The sequence below is a fragment of the Gallus gallus genome, chromosome 6 (assembly GCF_016699485.2).
Source record: "Gallus gallus isolate bGalGal1 chromosome 6, bGalGal1.mat.broiler.GRCg7b, whole genome shotgun sequence".
In the NCBI taxonomy this organism is placed as follows: Eukaryota; Metazoa; Chordata; class Aves; order Galliformes; family Phasianidae; genus Gallus; species Gallus gallus.
Window position 1 is genome coordinate 19,329,862 of NC_052537.1, and position 15,381 is coordinate 19,345,242.

At 40.8% G+C, this 15,381-nt stretch overlaps 1 protein-coding gene across 1 annotated transcript in view; it reads right to left on the reverse strand.

The window, feature by feature from the left end:
• VSTM4 (V-set and transmembrane domain containing 4) overlaps positions 1–15,381 on the reverse strand; it is a 32,359-nt gene that overhangs the window by 4,329 nt on the left and 12,649 nt on the right. The window contains exons 4-7 of the mRNA XM_421654.7: positions 15,008–15,115; positions 11,689–11,722; positions 7,320–7,426; positions 6,839–6,897 (exon numbers count right to left, since the gene is read on the reverse strand). Of these exons, the coding sequence (XP_421654.3) occupies positions 6,839–6,897; positions 7,320–7,426; positions 11,689–11,722; positions 15,008–15,115 (308 nt within the window). The remainder of the gene's footprint in view (positions 1–6,838; positions 6,898–7,319; positions 7,427–11,688; positions 11,723–15,007; positions 15,116–15,381) is intronic.

The window sequence follows — 15,381 nt, forward strand, 5'->3', positions numbered from 1 at the left end:
GTTTTATTGTATTATCTCAAAATTGCATTGTTTTCCAGTGTAGATTATCTCTTTATTCTTACTTTATTCTATTATGTTTGGATATGAAAAATAACACTAGATTCCCCAAAACAGGTCATTGGGCAGTAGTGGCTGATGTGTTGTTTTCATACATTTTTATGATGTTCCTATAGTAAACATAATTTAATAAAACCAAAACACACTAAATAAATAATTACATCTAGAAAAGCAATAAAACCAAATAAAATTAGTACTTTCATAAGTGGAAAAGGTACTTCAATTACTGCTACAAGGAACAGCACACCATAAAATGTGTAGAATAATTTCCCTTATGCATATTTCTAGTATGTAATAATTTGATTGAAAATATGAGGAAACACACAGGAGGTTCAAAATTGTGAAGTGTATACAGTTTTCAGCAAAGGACGTGTAATAACAGCACATGGAAGCCAATGCTACTTTAGAGTACCTATGGTAGCCAGGGTTGTTTTTCCACATGTTCTTCCACACTTCATTTATCAACCACATATTTAATTTAATTTTGGTGGTTTGTTTGTCCAAAAACTTTTTTTTTTTTTTTTTTTGAGTAGTCAGAGAAAGGAAACTAATTCTGTGATTTTATCTCTCATTTGGATTGGTCAGCAGTTTGGCAATGTAAGCCTGGAATCCTGCCACCGCCTCCTTTTTGGAACAACAGTGTGACTTTCAATAACTGATGTTTGAGGTGGGACTGACACTTGGACAGAAGAGAGAGAGGCAGGGAATGACTGACCACCTCTCTCTTTCCATCCTGGCTCTCCACCCAGGAAGTCATTGAGATATCTATGGCTACAATGTCTTTTTCTGAAAAATTACATTATTGTTCTGAAATTATTTCTTCAAACAGAGTTCTGTTCCAAAGTGACATCTCTAGATGCAGCCTTTATCTTGTTCATCTGTTTTGTTCTTGTCTTGGGATCGTACTCTTTGCAGAAACACGTATTAGGAAGAGTCATCATTTTCCAGTGTATCTTCTAGCAAATACAAAATCACTTCCAGTTTAATTTTTATTTAGTCCAGTTACAGCTCTTTCCTTGGGCAACTATTTGAAAGAGTTCAGTTATAGGAACATTTTCTCAAAAAGAGAATCTATGAAGTCTGCCATGTAGCTATTTTTTAAAAAAAGCTATAGTATGTATATATACAATTTTGTATATTGAGTTTGTTAAGTACAAAAGTGCACAGAAGAGACCTTCTATGAGCTGAGATTTTAATGGAAATTACTCTGATTATGTCCTGATTATGACCAGATGGGTCAATTTTGTTCTTCTTAAGCTTAGCTGGGTTGTTTTTTGGCAGCATCAAGGATGTTTACTGTGAGCTCAGACTGAATTTTTCAAGTTATAACAAAGACTGCTTCTATCCAAATTCAGAAATAGGCATAGAGAAAAGAAGCAAATACTAACTTCATAATTTTAACTTGCCTGGAAAACAAGTCTGGTGGGTTGGAACTAGGTGATATTTGAGGTTCCTTCCAGCCTAGGCTATTCTATAATTCTATGAAAAACAACTGCTGCCAGCTTTCACTTACAGATTTCTACAGCCTCACTGTTTCACCACCTTATCAGTTATTGTGAAAACAGCAAAACAGATGTAAGTTTCTAATTAAAAAAATAATATTGATACTCTATCGATTCTAACTTACCATCAAAAGTAAGCAGGCAGGGGCTCACTTCCCAATTCACCACAGTCTTAAGTACATCACTGACTACTGCTTCAGACATTTGCCTTAGAATTCTGTCTCCACATAATCGCATGTGATGGAGTTGTTTGGGATGTGGTACAGAATGACTTTAACAAGGGATGAGGTTAAGAAAATGTTGCTTATAGACCAAATTGAATTATCACCTACCAGAGGGGTGCTTCAAAAATGACTTCTACAGACGTTTGTGAGAAGCTGAAGCTAGATCTGTGAGATGAATTATCCCTCAGAAATGCAAATGCTGGCCAGTAGGAGCTCTGTAGTATGAAGAGAGCCATCGTGCTCTCTGTGCCAAGGCTGAGAAATATGACACTGGAAAGTCCTGGAGTGGGAAGTATGTCTTTTAGTGGCACTATCAAATTAAAAAAAATGATGGCTTCTTTCCACTAAGATGCCTAGTTTTTAATCCCCAGAAGCAGCTTCGTCACTGGAAACAACATCCACAACAATTTGTGAGCCCTCTTACAGCACCACATCTAAATTTTGCTTTTGAATCCCACAGAAGTTATGATAACAAAGTCAGAAATAAAGATGATTCACTAAGTCCCATTGAAACATTTATTTTAAAGAAACAGAATCCCATAAACATAGGGCTGGTGGTATCTCTATGGAGATAGTTCATTTTTCGTCATTAATAGAGTTAGTGTACCTGGCACAGGTTTGTCCTGACTGTTTTAACAGCTTTTGCAGAAGAGTCTTTCCCTTTGCTAATGTGTTATGCCGCTGTAAAAGTTGGCAGAGTTATTTCTTGATTCTGAACCAGGCCAACACTGCTGGAAATCAGGCTGATTTCTCCTTGTCTTTCAAAAAGGCTCAAGGACTTTACTTTTCTGGTGAGACATGATTAGTGCTCTAAAGGTGTTATCACATAAAAATCATCCGCTGTAGGATTTTGTAAAAACACAAATCTCAGCACAGTTCTAGCAAGACCTTTTCTGTATTTACATAACCTCTTCTTTCTTGGGGGTAAAGCAACGTGGGACCTGGATGTGAAAGTAGACACAACTCAACAGTTTTGAATATGACTTGTTCTGAGTTTCAGCCTGACAATATAAATGATGTTCATGAACAAATGGACTTCTCACACCTTAATGAGAAACTGCTGAACAGGGACTGTTCATCTGACAGAGAAATAAACTATGTGGACTGGATGGAAATATTCAAGGATCATAGGGAGTTGAGGGAAAAAAAAAAGTTCCATTTTCCTTGTATATTGTACGTACAACATTACTGAAAGTCTGTGGAGATCAATAATACCTTGAGAAACTGGAATCTTAAATCACAGACTGTTACATGTTGTGGAGGAAACAGCCTCTAGCAGAGGGTGGCTTTTAATTTAAAATCATGCAGGAGGAAGGGAGACCTGATAGTTCTCTGATCTCTGGAGTCCTAGAGGTCACTGAACAGTATTTCATTTTCCTTTTTTTTCTTAAACTAAAGATCATGTTGAGAGTTATCAGGAGTTCTATGAGCCCACTTTTCCTATCTGGCATGCTGAATATGGCATAAGACTGATTTTGAATAATGTACTGCCTAATTGTAAGATGAAAAAGAGGGGAGGAAAAAAATCTTAATTGCGCATAATAATCTTGCAATGGGAAAATGTGCTCCTGTATTCCTATAAGACTGAAGTTGTAGGATAACAGCTTGGAGCATCATTTAGAATGCACAAATTCCCCTGCAAGCAAAAACCAAGCAGAGCTTCTCTATGTATGTTTCAGGGTTCCCTGAAGCAATTCTGAGACTGCAGATCATTCACTTGTACACCTAGACCTTTTCCCAAAAGGACTCCAGAGTCACTGCTTCATATATGCAGTGGGTCTGGTTGGTTAATTGTACAGTGGAAAATATATTCCTGAAACCTAAAGGTCAAAATGATTTTTCAGGTGAAGGAACATTCAACTTCCGAGCAGCTCTAGGAGCGCCTTTCTTCATTGCTTTAGGAGTATACACTTATATAGAACCCTGAGCTAAATGCAAAATAAGCTTAATTTGGCTGAATACATGCAGATTATGAGAGCAAACTGTGGCCTTCTCAGTTCCACAGGTGTCAAACACATGTCAAGTTCCTGTTCAAAACAACTCCCTTCTGCCTTGCAGACACAGCAGAATCAGGACAGCTGTGCTTCGGATGAGTTGCTTGCAAATGGCAGGCCTTCAGACACACTGCTCACTGCAGAGTCAGCACTTTCTGTGCAGGGGCTGTCCTGACATGCACTGCCTGGCATGCAGCACACTGTCAGCACTTAGCCTGCAATGGTGAATAAGGATGGGATTTTTCAAAGCTGGAAAAAAAAATTCCGAGCTTCCCATTTCACACATCTATAAAAACTGGGAATGCGGATCTCTGAGATGTCACCAAAATAGCTCCCAGAAATTTCCCTCAGTGGCAGATAACCTCTCCTGTTTCCTCAAGAAGCATTTACACCATCATCATCAAAAGTCTCAGCAATCACGTGGCACTGAGCCACCTGTGATCTGGCCCCTGCCAGGATAAACAATGCTGTCTGTGCTGCATGGGCTGTAGGTAGAGAGATGCTTCTTACAGATAGCTCAAATATGGTCACTGGAAGCCCTCTGCTTTAGAAGACAAACAGGACCAATATGTGTTCTGTGATTAACAGAACTCAGATGCCCTCCAGTATCAACTTAGTCTATGCAGGAGCAGTAGAAGCCAACTTCTATGGACCGTGTGCTTTACATTGACAGCACATCAAAGAACTAGTCCCAGGGGGATCATTTGTAACATGGAATGAATTCATTTGTTTTCAAAGTGGGATGACTATCTGACTTGTCAGTGGCAGAATCAGGAATACTCCCTGGATTATGCCTTACCTGCACAGGCTTTCCTTTCCTTTTAATTTAATGTAAAGGTGATGAAGTCAACAAAAATTTTACTCAGGTTTGCAGTACTTGGTATAACTTCAAATCAAGTTCTTTCCATCAGCTCCAGTGAATCTCACAAGAACTCCTATGTTTGGTGGTGCAAACATTTGTGAAAACCTCTCCATTTCAATGTTCAGCACCTGAAACTCTTGGACAATGACAGCTAACCTCTCGGAGGCGATGAAAGGTTTACCAGAAAATATGGTTGAAGAAGTACAAGATTTGTATCTACCAATTCAAAGGGCTATGTACTTAAGGCTGTAGCTGAACGTTCCTTAGAGAGAAGAATCTGTGGGCCTCCAGAATTTTCTTCTTCCTAATGACTCTCTGTGCTTCTTGCATGCTATAAAACCCATCCCTTTTTGCAGTTCATCATCTCTATTTCCTCTGATCTGTAGACATTTCTCACTGATGTTAATAGAGAATGACACTGATGGGGAATATTTTTGCAACAGGGGGAGCATAGAATTGTTGTTCTGGCTAAAGCAAAAGCAATATGACATAAGCAGAGTTTTTAAAAGGCTTTACTCAAAGCTGTGCAATTGAACATGATATTAGGTTTTCTCTTTTTGTTTTTAATTTTCATTGAGATTATGTCCATATTTTATCCAGGTTATTGTATTCTTGTAAAATTATACTGCAATCCACTCTAGCATGTTAACAACAAAAGAAATTCACTGGTTTATTATAAACATCTTTCAAGAAACCAGAAGCACATGTCCTCTGGAAATAATTCTGCCAGTATTTAGGTTATTACAAAAATTTTCCCAAAACACTGGAATTATTTTGTAATGTTTCCTTATACTCAAGCTCATTTGCTTAGGTTTTCTGGAATATTCTCCTGGTGTGGTACTTCCTTGGGAAGCTGCAGAAGAAGCCCTGAAACTCAACAGTTTGAGTCTCTCGTTCCAACTCTGTGCCATCTGTGAAAAAAGGCCCAGTACTAACACCAGCTGTGCAGTCGCTACAGCTGGAAGAAAAGCAATCTCTTATCCTGCAGTCATTTGGCAGGATGACAATAATGTTTTTTCACCCCAAAGGGGACTGAAAGTTTAAAATCTGAGAGATTTTTGAGGATTAAAAAAATGTCCTTCTGCCCAGGTAGCCAGGCTGTGCCCTGACCATATGTAAAAGGCAGGGAATATTCTATTCTATGACAATTAGTGGGAAGGTTCCCAATCCCAGTCCTCACCTGAAAATGAGCCCATCGCAGAGGCATTTGGGTTAATCACACAAGGTAACTTTAGGCACCCATGTCCACCCAGGTGCTGAAGTCAGGGAGTTAGTCACCCTCTCCATTGCCAGTGAAGGGAAAAAGTATCCCCAGAAATGTAGAGCACCTGGCTGGGCTCCTGCTCCAATCACCTCAGCCTATTGACTCCATAGAGAGCCCTGTAGGGGCCTGGCCATGGATGCAGCTGAAATAACTGCCATAAAGCTGTCTCTGCTACCCTGGACGTCTTGGCCAGGTGCTGCTATGTTACATCTGCTCATCTATCTGACTTGTCTGGCAAATATCCACAGGTGTTAATTAGCAGAAACTCACACCCAACAGAAATCAGATCTAAGATTTCTTTTACCTTATTATGAGCTGCAAACATGCATTTCATCCCCTCAGCTTCAGCTATTGCTGACTTACACCACTATGGGGCAGAATCCAGCCCTCCTCTTTCTGACTTGAAAAGTCACAAAGGCAGCATGACAGCACAGCTATGATCTGCTGGGGACAGACATGTTCTCCACAGCACCAGCTCCCAGCAGCATGTGAGAATCAATAGCGAGTTTTTTTAAGAACAAGCTAAATCTGCAGGCACAACACCAAGAAAGTGGAAATCCAGTGTAACCTAGGGCTCAAAATGAAAAGGGCCAAGATATTTCACCACTTTACAAAGTCATATAATTACAGAATGGTTGGGTTGGAAGGGATCTTAAAGATCATCCAGTTCCACCCCCAGCCCACCCCCTGGTGGGCTGAGTCCCCCCCACCAGGTCAAGGCCCAGGGACCCCATCCAGTCCAGCTTTGAACGCCTCCAGGGCTGGGGCACCCACAGCTCTCCAGGCAGCAGTTCCAGTGAGTATTACTGTATAAAAAAGACACTTTCGTGATTTTTAAGACAACTTGCTTTTTCTGAACCTGGAGTTCTGGCAACATTACAGCAATTACATTGAGAGAGAAGAATATGGAGAAAATGTCATAGAAAATTACTTACCAGCATCAATTTTCTTTGAGGTTTCAAGAGTTTGGGCTTAGGAATATTGGCTATTGGAGCTGTGAAAATAAATATTTAGGGGTCATTTCATATTACTGTAATTCACTGTCATTTTTTAGCATATGCATTAGCAATTTATAAATCACAGATGTATAGTGGATTGGGGGTAAATAAATACCTATAGTTACACTTGTATAAGATCTTAGCTATATTTCAGATAACTTATATTACAATGAACTATAGGGCTTATGAATTGGAAAAAAAATGTAAGAGTCAAGGATCCGATATGCAAAAGATACTGTTTGTATGCATAAGCCAGGCTCAACACAGCTCTTGAGAGCTTGTTGCTTGTGATATAATACCCAGAAATCTTCCAGCTCCTTTCCCTCCCCACTGCTGGCAGTGCCCTCTCACCAAACACACAATTTTCCCTCCTCAGTGTGCCCAGATTTGAACTCTCTCTGCATCTCTGCTCTCATACCTTTTTCTGGGATGGCTGGTGGCAGCTCTGCTTTCTCTTTCCTTTTCTTCAGCTTCTTGGGCTGCAGAGGGGACATGCTCGTCACACTGGTCACTGTTTCCCCTGAGCTGCAATGCAGAGGGACAAGTGAAGGCAGTGCAGGGACAAATAGTGCCAGTGAATTCATGCAAGCAGACGTACTGTCTTCCACTTGTGCAAGTCCCAGCCCAAAAATTTGAATTCTGACCGGGGGATGTACTGAAAAGCCCCTGAGAGGGTGTTCCAATTTCTTGCATTTCTTCAGCCATGAAGTTGGAAAAGGCCACTAAGATCATCTAGTCCAACCACCAAATGTATGCCCCGAAGTCTGAGACAATAGAACCTGCTTTGAATATTGAGGGGCTTGGATATGTGGTCAGGTTGCAGTGATTTGATTTTGTTACCACATGCTAGCTTGCAACTAATGTGAAACAGAATCATAGAAATATTTAAGTTGGAAAGGATCCCTAAAGTCCATCAGGTCCAACTTCTGTGCAATGAACACGGACACCTACAGTGAGATCAGGTGTTCAGAGTCCCACCCAGCCTGACCTTGGGTGTCTCCAGGAATGGGGCTTGGTCTACCATTTTTCTGGGCAACCTGCGCTAATGCCTCACCACTGTTATTGTAAAAGCTTCCTTCCTTATATCCAAGAAGTTCTTTACAATAAAGGTAGTGATGTAGGATGGCTGTGGAAATGGTCCTGGCCTGTGCCGGTGCATTACACCATGCAGTGGGACCCTGCCAGGTTCTTCACAGCAGTAATACTGACAGCACTGAATTCTCTGAATTTTAAGTCATTTGTCCCAAGATGCTGTTCTTCTCCAGGTTCTTTTGCATAATGAAACATTCTCTTTTTATTAATAGAATTAAATATTCAAACTGGGCCAAAGTCTTAATGAAAGTTGAGATGTCTCAGCTATTGCCCACACAAGAATAACATAATAACAGGCATTACAATTTTACACAGTTGTAAATCCAAATGAATATCACTATCACTGGTGAAATCACTCTGGATTTATGCTTGTGTCAATTAAAAATCCTCTGGTTTGATGATTTTGCTAAATTCTGTTCCTTGTATTCAGTCCAAAGCATAAGTTTTCTGCCAAATTTCTTTAAAAATATTTAAGAGGGAAAATATTTTCATAATTTATAAACAAATCACATCAATTATGTAAACCAAAGGTTGCATTAAAGTAATTTTAAAGTCTGCCTGCCTAACTGTGAACCTATCCCACAACAATCATTTGTTTCTCTATTAAAATCAAGATGTTAAATTGTTTTAAACCAGCAGGAAATGAAGTTGTCCTGCCTAGCTCCATTGCTCAAACACAGCGAACTGCAAAGGACACAGAACATCAAAATGGGGAGGGAAGTGATATTTAGTTTGGTGTTTCTGGTCATTAAGGCAGACGTATAGCTTAAAGATACTACTGTTCTAATATTGCTGCTTTTAGCACAATATGTAAAAAGGCTCAGTGTCACTTCATTGCATTCATTATTCCTGTTTGGCCACTGAAAATGCAAAGCTACAGAATAATGTATTTGTGGCTTACGCTTTTCTTAAGTTCCAGGGCTGTACAGGGTTAACTGATTCCGGGAGATACAGTAACTGTGCTTGCTGTCTCCCAACTGAGCTCCTCAAACCAGACAAGGAGGCTCAGAAAGGACTCTTTGGCTCTGAAACACTGCCTCTTTGTGAGCTTGTCTTGTTCTGTATTAAGGAAGAAAGTTACTTTTTTATCTCCAGCTCCTCCTCTGGCCTCCCTGCTTCTATTTCAACAGTGTCACGTGCGTTTCTTGAAGGATCTAATGAGCTTGTAGAGTGAGAAAGAGACAGGAGTTTGGGGAGAAGAAAGCCTGTGGGAGGATGCTGAGAGCCGTGTCACCAGGACTGTGGTTTCCTTGTAGGTTGTGGCTGGTAATTCTGGAGCACGCCATCCCAAGAGCTGGCAAAGTGCTCCCATTTGGTGCACTGCTACCCTTAAGATGTGGGACTATTCTTCTGGTTGTCTTGGTTATCTATTCCCTCTTGTCAGTGGTCTGATGAGGGTTATCATAGAGGTTGGAAAGGACCACTAAGGCCATCTCATCCAACCATCAATCAACCCATCATCTACATGCCCACTAACCATGTCCCTCAGTGCCTCTTCTTGAGCACCTCCAGGGACGGTGCCTCCACCACCTCCCTGGGCAGCACAGGTGGATTCACACAGACAGATGCATGGGAAGGTGCCTGGGGGTTGGTTGCTTGGTTCTGGTTCAGTGTGGCAGAACTTGGTCCTACAGTGGTATGGGACCAAGGCATTGGGATGAATGGCTTGGTGAGGTGAATGCTTTTTTGCACCTCAAATTATTTGTCTCTGGAAGAGCAGTGGCAGAAGGACTGGAGGAGAGCTCAGGCCAAAACAAATAAATAAAGGGCAGGAAAAAAATCCCATTTTCAAAGTTACACCTCCTGAGGGTTTCTTTATCTGAACACTGGCAAAATGATCCAATAACAAGGCAGATAATAAGAAGGAAGATATTTAAAGAAGGAGGATATTTAAAGAAAACCTCAGAAAATAGAATTAAGTGGTTTGGAAAACCCAAAATAACCATACTTTTTATTTAGTTATTTATTTTTAAAATGTGGGAAAGAAATGGGTTTGGGTTAACTCATTTTTTTCCTTTAATTTCTTATTGGTCAAATAGTAAACCAAACCCCAAACATTTGCTTTGTTCCACTCAGGAAATCTGGATTTAATTTTCTTTTCTGCCAAGGCTATTTTGTGAGACCTGGGGCAAATCACTTAGCTTCAGTTTCCAATTAAGCGAAGCTATCATTATGATGTCAAAACATGAAATATTTTAAGGTGCTTAGGTATTACTGCAGTGGGAGTGCTGACAGTTTTCCGACACCAGACTAGTCATGTAACTTTGAAACTGCATTCTCTCTGAGCTTGAAATACCACTAGAGGAGTTGGAGTTGAGCCTCTCTAATCTAGGCTCACACAACTGCACCTCTTTCCTTTCAGTTGGTTTACCTACAGCAGTAACACATCTGGATGAGCCATAATACGAGATCTACTTGGAATTCAGGTTTTGTGATGCCTTGAAGTGCACCCTTGGCTAGGATTGAATGGAAACGAATGTTTAGCATTAGATATGGATCGTAATGTGTCTAATATCAATTACAAATTTAGGTTTGAGAACAGCCCTAATGTGTTTAAAGAAATTGATGACTCGTGTAGTACAGAGTGAAAAATAAAAGGTAATAAGAGTGAAGCAGAACAAAAATCATGATACTGATAACACACTCATAGGCACTTAATTTCAAAGCCCTGAAGTCAGTGCAGTTTCAGGGAGAAATGAAAACTGCTGAGCTGTCTGTACATTTTTGGCGCAGTGCAATGGCTGGTTAGGGTCACAAAACAAAGATCTTCAGTGAATAACATGAAAGCTTCAGTTTGTACTGACCTCTCCTGTACTCTCTGTTGCCTTTTTTTGACTTTGCTTACATCTGAGTGTTGGTTAGATTGAATAAAGCCATTATCCCATGAGAGAGCACTAAAAATTACACTAGTTGAGCATCTAGGACATGCTATACTTGGCACAGAATCAGTTTGCTAAAAAGATAGTATGAGAAATAGTGTCTGTGATACCAAGTGATACTGGATTTAAACTACAATGCTAGAAACACATGTTTTTTGTCACTGAAAATTGGGAAACAGCTGCTCTTCTACATTATTATGACACATCACTCTTTAATCTTTTCTGTTTGTAAAATATGTTTGTCATCTTTCTTTTACTGCTGGTCCAGCACAGTTTATATCTCAAGAAGCTGATATGTTGGAAATCAGTTTTATAGCAACGTGCGGTCGAAAACTTGGCAGTCGGTACTGTTTAAAGTGATTAATGACTGCAACAGAAATAGAGTTTTTCCCATCCCTTGGAGTTTTCAGCTGGGAACAGAGTGTGGGCCTAGAAAATCTGATTTGAGCCCCAGGTTATGTATGCAGGATTTATTGGGTCACATTGTCGTATGCTTTGTGTAGGAGGACAGCTTAGGCCATTGACATCTGGTGAGGTACTGGGAAACCCTGGAAGGCCATACAGGATCAAAGCAGGCTTCTGCAAAGGCAGTTCAGACTGTGAAGGAAAGGCTTGCCACTAAAGCAGGCACTTTGGAAAGCTTCACTTATCTTCTCCAGCATACATGGAAGAACAGAATCATAGAATGGCTTAGGTTGGAAGAGGCCTTAAAGATCATTGAACTCCAATCACCTGCTGTGGGCAGGGCTGACACACAGCAAAACCAAAGAAGAACTGGTGCTTTGGGTTATTGTAAAGAGAACTGTAATCTCTTACCTGTTCTGGGGGCATTTCACCAGGTAATGCTTCACTGTTAAAGAAAAGAAAGAAAGAAAATGTGGCTTCCCACCAACAGTTTATAAGTTACAAATGGACACGGCAGGTAGACCAGTGCTCCTGGGGCTGCAGACCTGCCAAGTGGTCACACTGGGAGAGCTGCCAATCAGGACTGTATACGGTGGATTAAAGCGCACTCTGTCTCAAAGCTACATTTGGGAGAAGTAAATGTATCAAATAACAAATCAAATCTGCTGTGGAAGTACTGGGCAGCTCACATTCCAGTGGTCAGCCCAGCCAAGAGCTAAGGAAAAGAACAGCAGGCCAGTAATTTTACTTTGAAGACTTTTATTTCCCTTATGGTGCCTCTATTTATTTCTAGAAGCCCAAAATAAACCATTCAGCCACAGGAGCCACTGCTATTCCTAATGCAGGCTAAGCTGCAACCTCGGGCATACGGGGGTTGCCTCCTGGGATCAGACTGGAGGTCTAGACCAGCCAGAGCCACCTCTGACAGCATATGTGTGTGAACTGCCTAAATCCTTCTGCTTCATACTGCTTTGAATCAGTAGCCCTGAGCAAGGGCAGCCTCCCTCCTGCAGCCTTTCAGGAGCCAGAATTATTGAGATGCTCTTCTGTGGCTTTGTGTTTTCTGTGCTTTGCCCAAGCTGGGCCATGTGCTAAGTACAGAGAAAGGCAGGCAGGAGGAGAGCCTCTGGTTCTGCTGGTTAACTTGGGCCAACTTATTTCTCAGAAAGAAAAAAGGGTGCACCCTGTGTAACGCAACATAGACACACACACACAGTCTCCTAATTTTCTCATTTCTTCCAGAATTACACTCTTCTGTGCAAGAAATTTTCCACATTTTCTTACCTCAACTGTCCTATCCTAAGGAAGCTGCGTAGCACCTTCTGGGCTGTATTTCAGACTTAAAGGAAAGGGGAGCTGAGAGCACTGGGAACTGGGGCTAACACACCAGAGCCAGGTCTCTGTGTCTAGGCTGGCTAAGGCAAGACTTTCATCTATCTCTGTTATCTTTTCCAGGTGTACAGTTAGGACAGTAGATCTGATCCATCAAGAGATACCATGCATACTGTTGGAATGTATTTGACCATTGCTAGGTATGCATGGCTTTATTCTGCCCTAGAGCAAAATCTCTCATCTTTTGATCCAAGGACTGTGAAGAGCAGACTTCTACCAAAGCCTAAGGGCTGTCTGCCCAGGGTGGGGTTGGGGCAGGTGATCCTTTTTGTGGAGTTAGGGCTGAGAAACTGGAAGGTACTTGGAGAGAAGGTGGGGGGAGAGCAGAGGGAGTGTAGGTGTGTTCATGCTTTGTTTCAGGTGTGTTCACCTGATAGAGTGACTGGAGATTGTCAGAGAGAAGCCCTAATGGAAATATATTCTGCAGGTGAGGCAAGGAGGTAGTTTTGGCTGTCCTAGGCCTCTGACATAGTTTTGAGGAAAACAGCAGAGCCAGGCTTCTCTTGAAAGAGGAGGAAGGTGATGGAAGCCATCACTTCACCAATAGTGGAGGAAGATGGAGGTACAGAGCGACAAGGATGGAAAGAAGGTAAGATAACACTTTTTGAGGAGAGATGTCTTATTCTAACTGTCTGAATGAGACAGCACTGCTGTTTTAATTCCTTGCTGCTTAATGGGATGCTGACCAATTAATGTGGCTCTGGAAAATAGTACATATGTTGAATACAGAGTGTGCGTGTGTATGTATATATATACATATACATATATTTGTGTTGAATACTGAGTTCTTATCTGCTAAAATTTATTCTGTTACATTTCCATTGGAAGCACATTTAATGCTGCCAGTGTTTACTGGATAGTGCTCAAAATCTAAGTAAATTTTGGTTAAGTGTGCAATTATTCAGATATTAAGGTGGTGAAGAAAGAATTTAACAGCTCAGAATAAATTACTTTTTCTATCTTGCATATACTTTTTGTACTCTATATTACTTTTATATTTAGCTTCTGTTGGCTCACTGTGGAGAGAGGTATTCTCCATGCTGCTCATTTGCTTATGCCAGAGTGAATAAACATAAGCAGAAACAAAATCTAGCCCAATGTTGGCTGGAGGAAAAAAAAAAGGATAAATCACTGCTTGTGGCTGCAAGGTGACTCACCATGACCAACACACTTAACTGTGGGTGCTCCCTTGGCACAAAACCTTTGTCATCACTTAACAGGGTAGGAAGAACAACACTGATCTTATTTCTTCCTCTTTGGCAAGCACTATTGCTGGGTTCAAACAAAACTTGAGTTACACTACTGAGTGCACTACCGGGAAAATGGAGCTGCAGCATGAAATACAGCTGTGGTCAGGCAAGGGCTTCTGTAGAAATCAATGTTCTGGCTTACGTGTCTTCTCCCTCGTGTATCTGAGTCACACATTCCTCTGTGGTACGTGTGAAGTGCTGAAGAAGCAACAAGTCATGATTCCCTCCTGTCGTTAACAGGACGAATCACTAACCAAACTCTTTTTCAAAGCTGCTGTTTGGAAATGGCCCTTTGCACTCTCCTCTTAACATGGTGGTTGCTAAGCGTGCTGGCATTTCAATTCTCCCAGTGTGAGGTCTCCAAAACATACCGTTCTTAAACAGAAATGAAAGCAGAGCCGCCACTGGTTATTCTGCAGATCTGAAGTAGCAATTGTGATTCTAACAGGGCTGCTTTCAGGCGGGCTTAGCCTCTTTAAAAAACTGTCTCTGAGGAAAAGAATGAAATAGTTCTTCATCTTGAAAGACTATAGTAAAAATGTACATTTGAATAACAAAATGATCCTTTAGGTTCAAAGCACGCTACAAATGAGTGCTAATAACAACCCTCATTTTCCCAAGCATGTTGATAGCCAGATAGGTAGGGATGAGGAAATGGAACACAAGGAATTCTCTAAACATGTCTGCAGAAACGCCATTCTTGCACAATTTTAGCTAGATCTTGTCAAAATGCAATTTAATAGTGCAGCACTTAGTCTCCTTCGAAAGAAGTCCTAACAACCTCTAGTTCATGTTTATTAAAAGTGGAAATGTTTTGGAAAGTCCAATTCAAATTTAAAGTGAAATAGCTGTTCAAAGGGAGCAAAATGCCTTTGTTCTAATTAACCCGTGGAGGAATCCATTTTTTTTTCTGACAGTAGTAAAGTGATCCGTCCTACCTATGTACATATATGTGTGTGTATATACAGCTTTCATTTAAAATCAAAGTAAGGAAATATTTTCTTTTCCTGCATTTTCTTCACTTTCCTTCTCCCCTCCCCCTCTTTGGTATGGGTTTTGCAGCCAGCAAGGAAGGCCATTTCACTCACCTGTGCATCTCCTCTTGTTCAGAAGTGACTGACAGAGAATGACGAGTGTAAAAAGGAGGACACTGATGATTCCTATTGAGCACACAAACACTGCATACACGTACAGATCTGAAAGGCAAGCACAGGGGACGCTCAGTGCTGCAGCTGTATGTTTCATGCTTACAAGACAAAAAATGTTATGTCAACAAGACTGAAATAGAGCATGGCCTGAAAGAATTAGGGTAACTGTTTAGAAGTAATTAACTCTCCTGAAATTTTCATACAGTATCCATTTCAATGAAGTCTACATGAGCAGTAATAGGTGTATTTATGAGGGCTTACTTTGGGGAAGGAGAGAGCTGGTTTGGTTTCTTTGTTTATTTAATTTGCTTGTT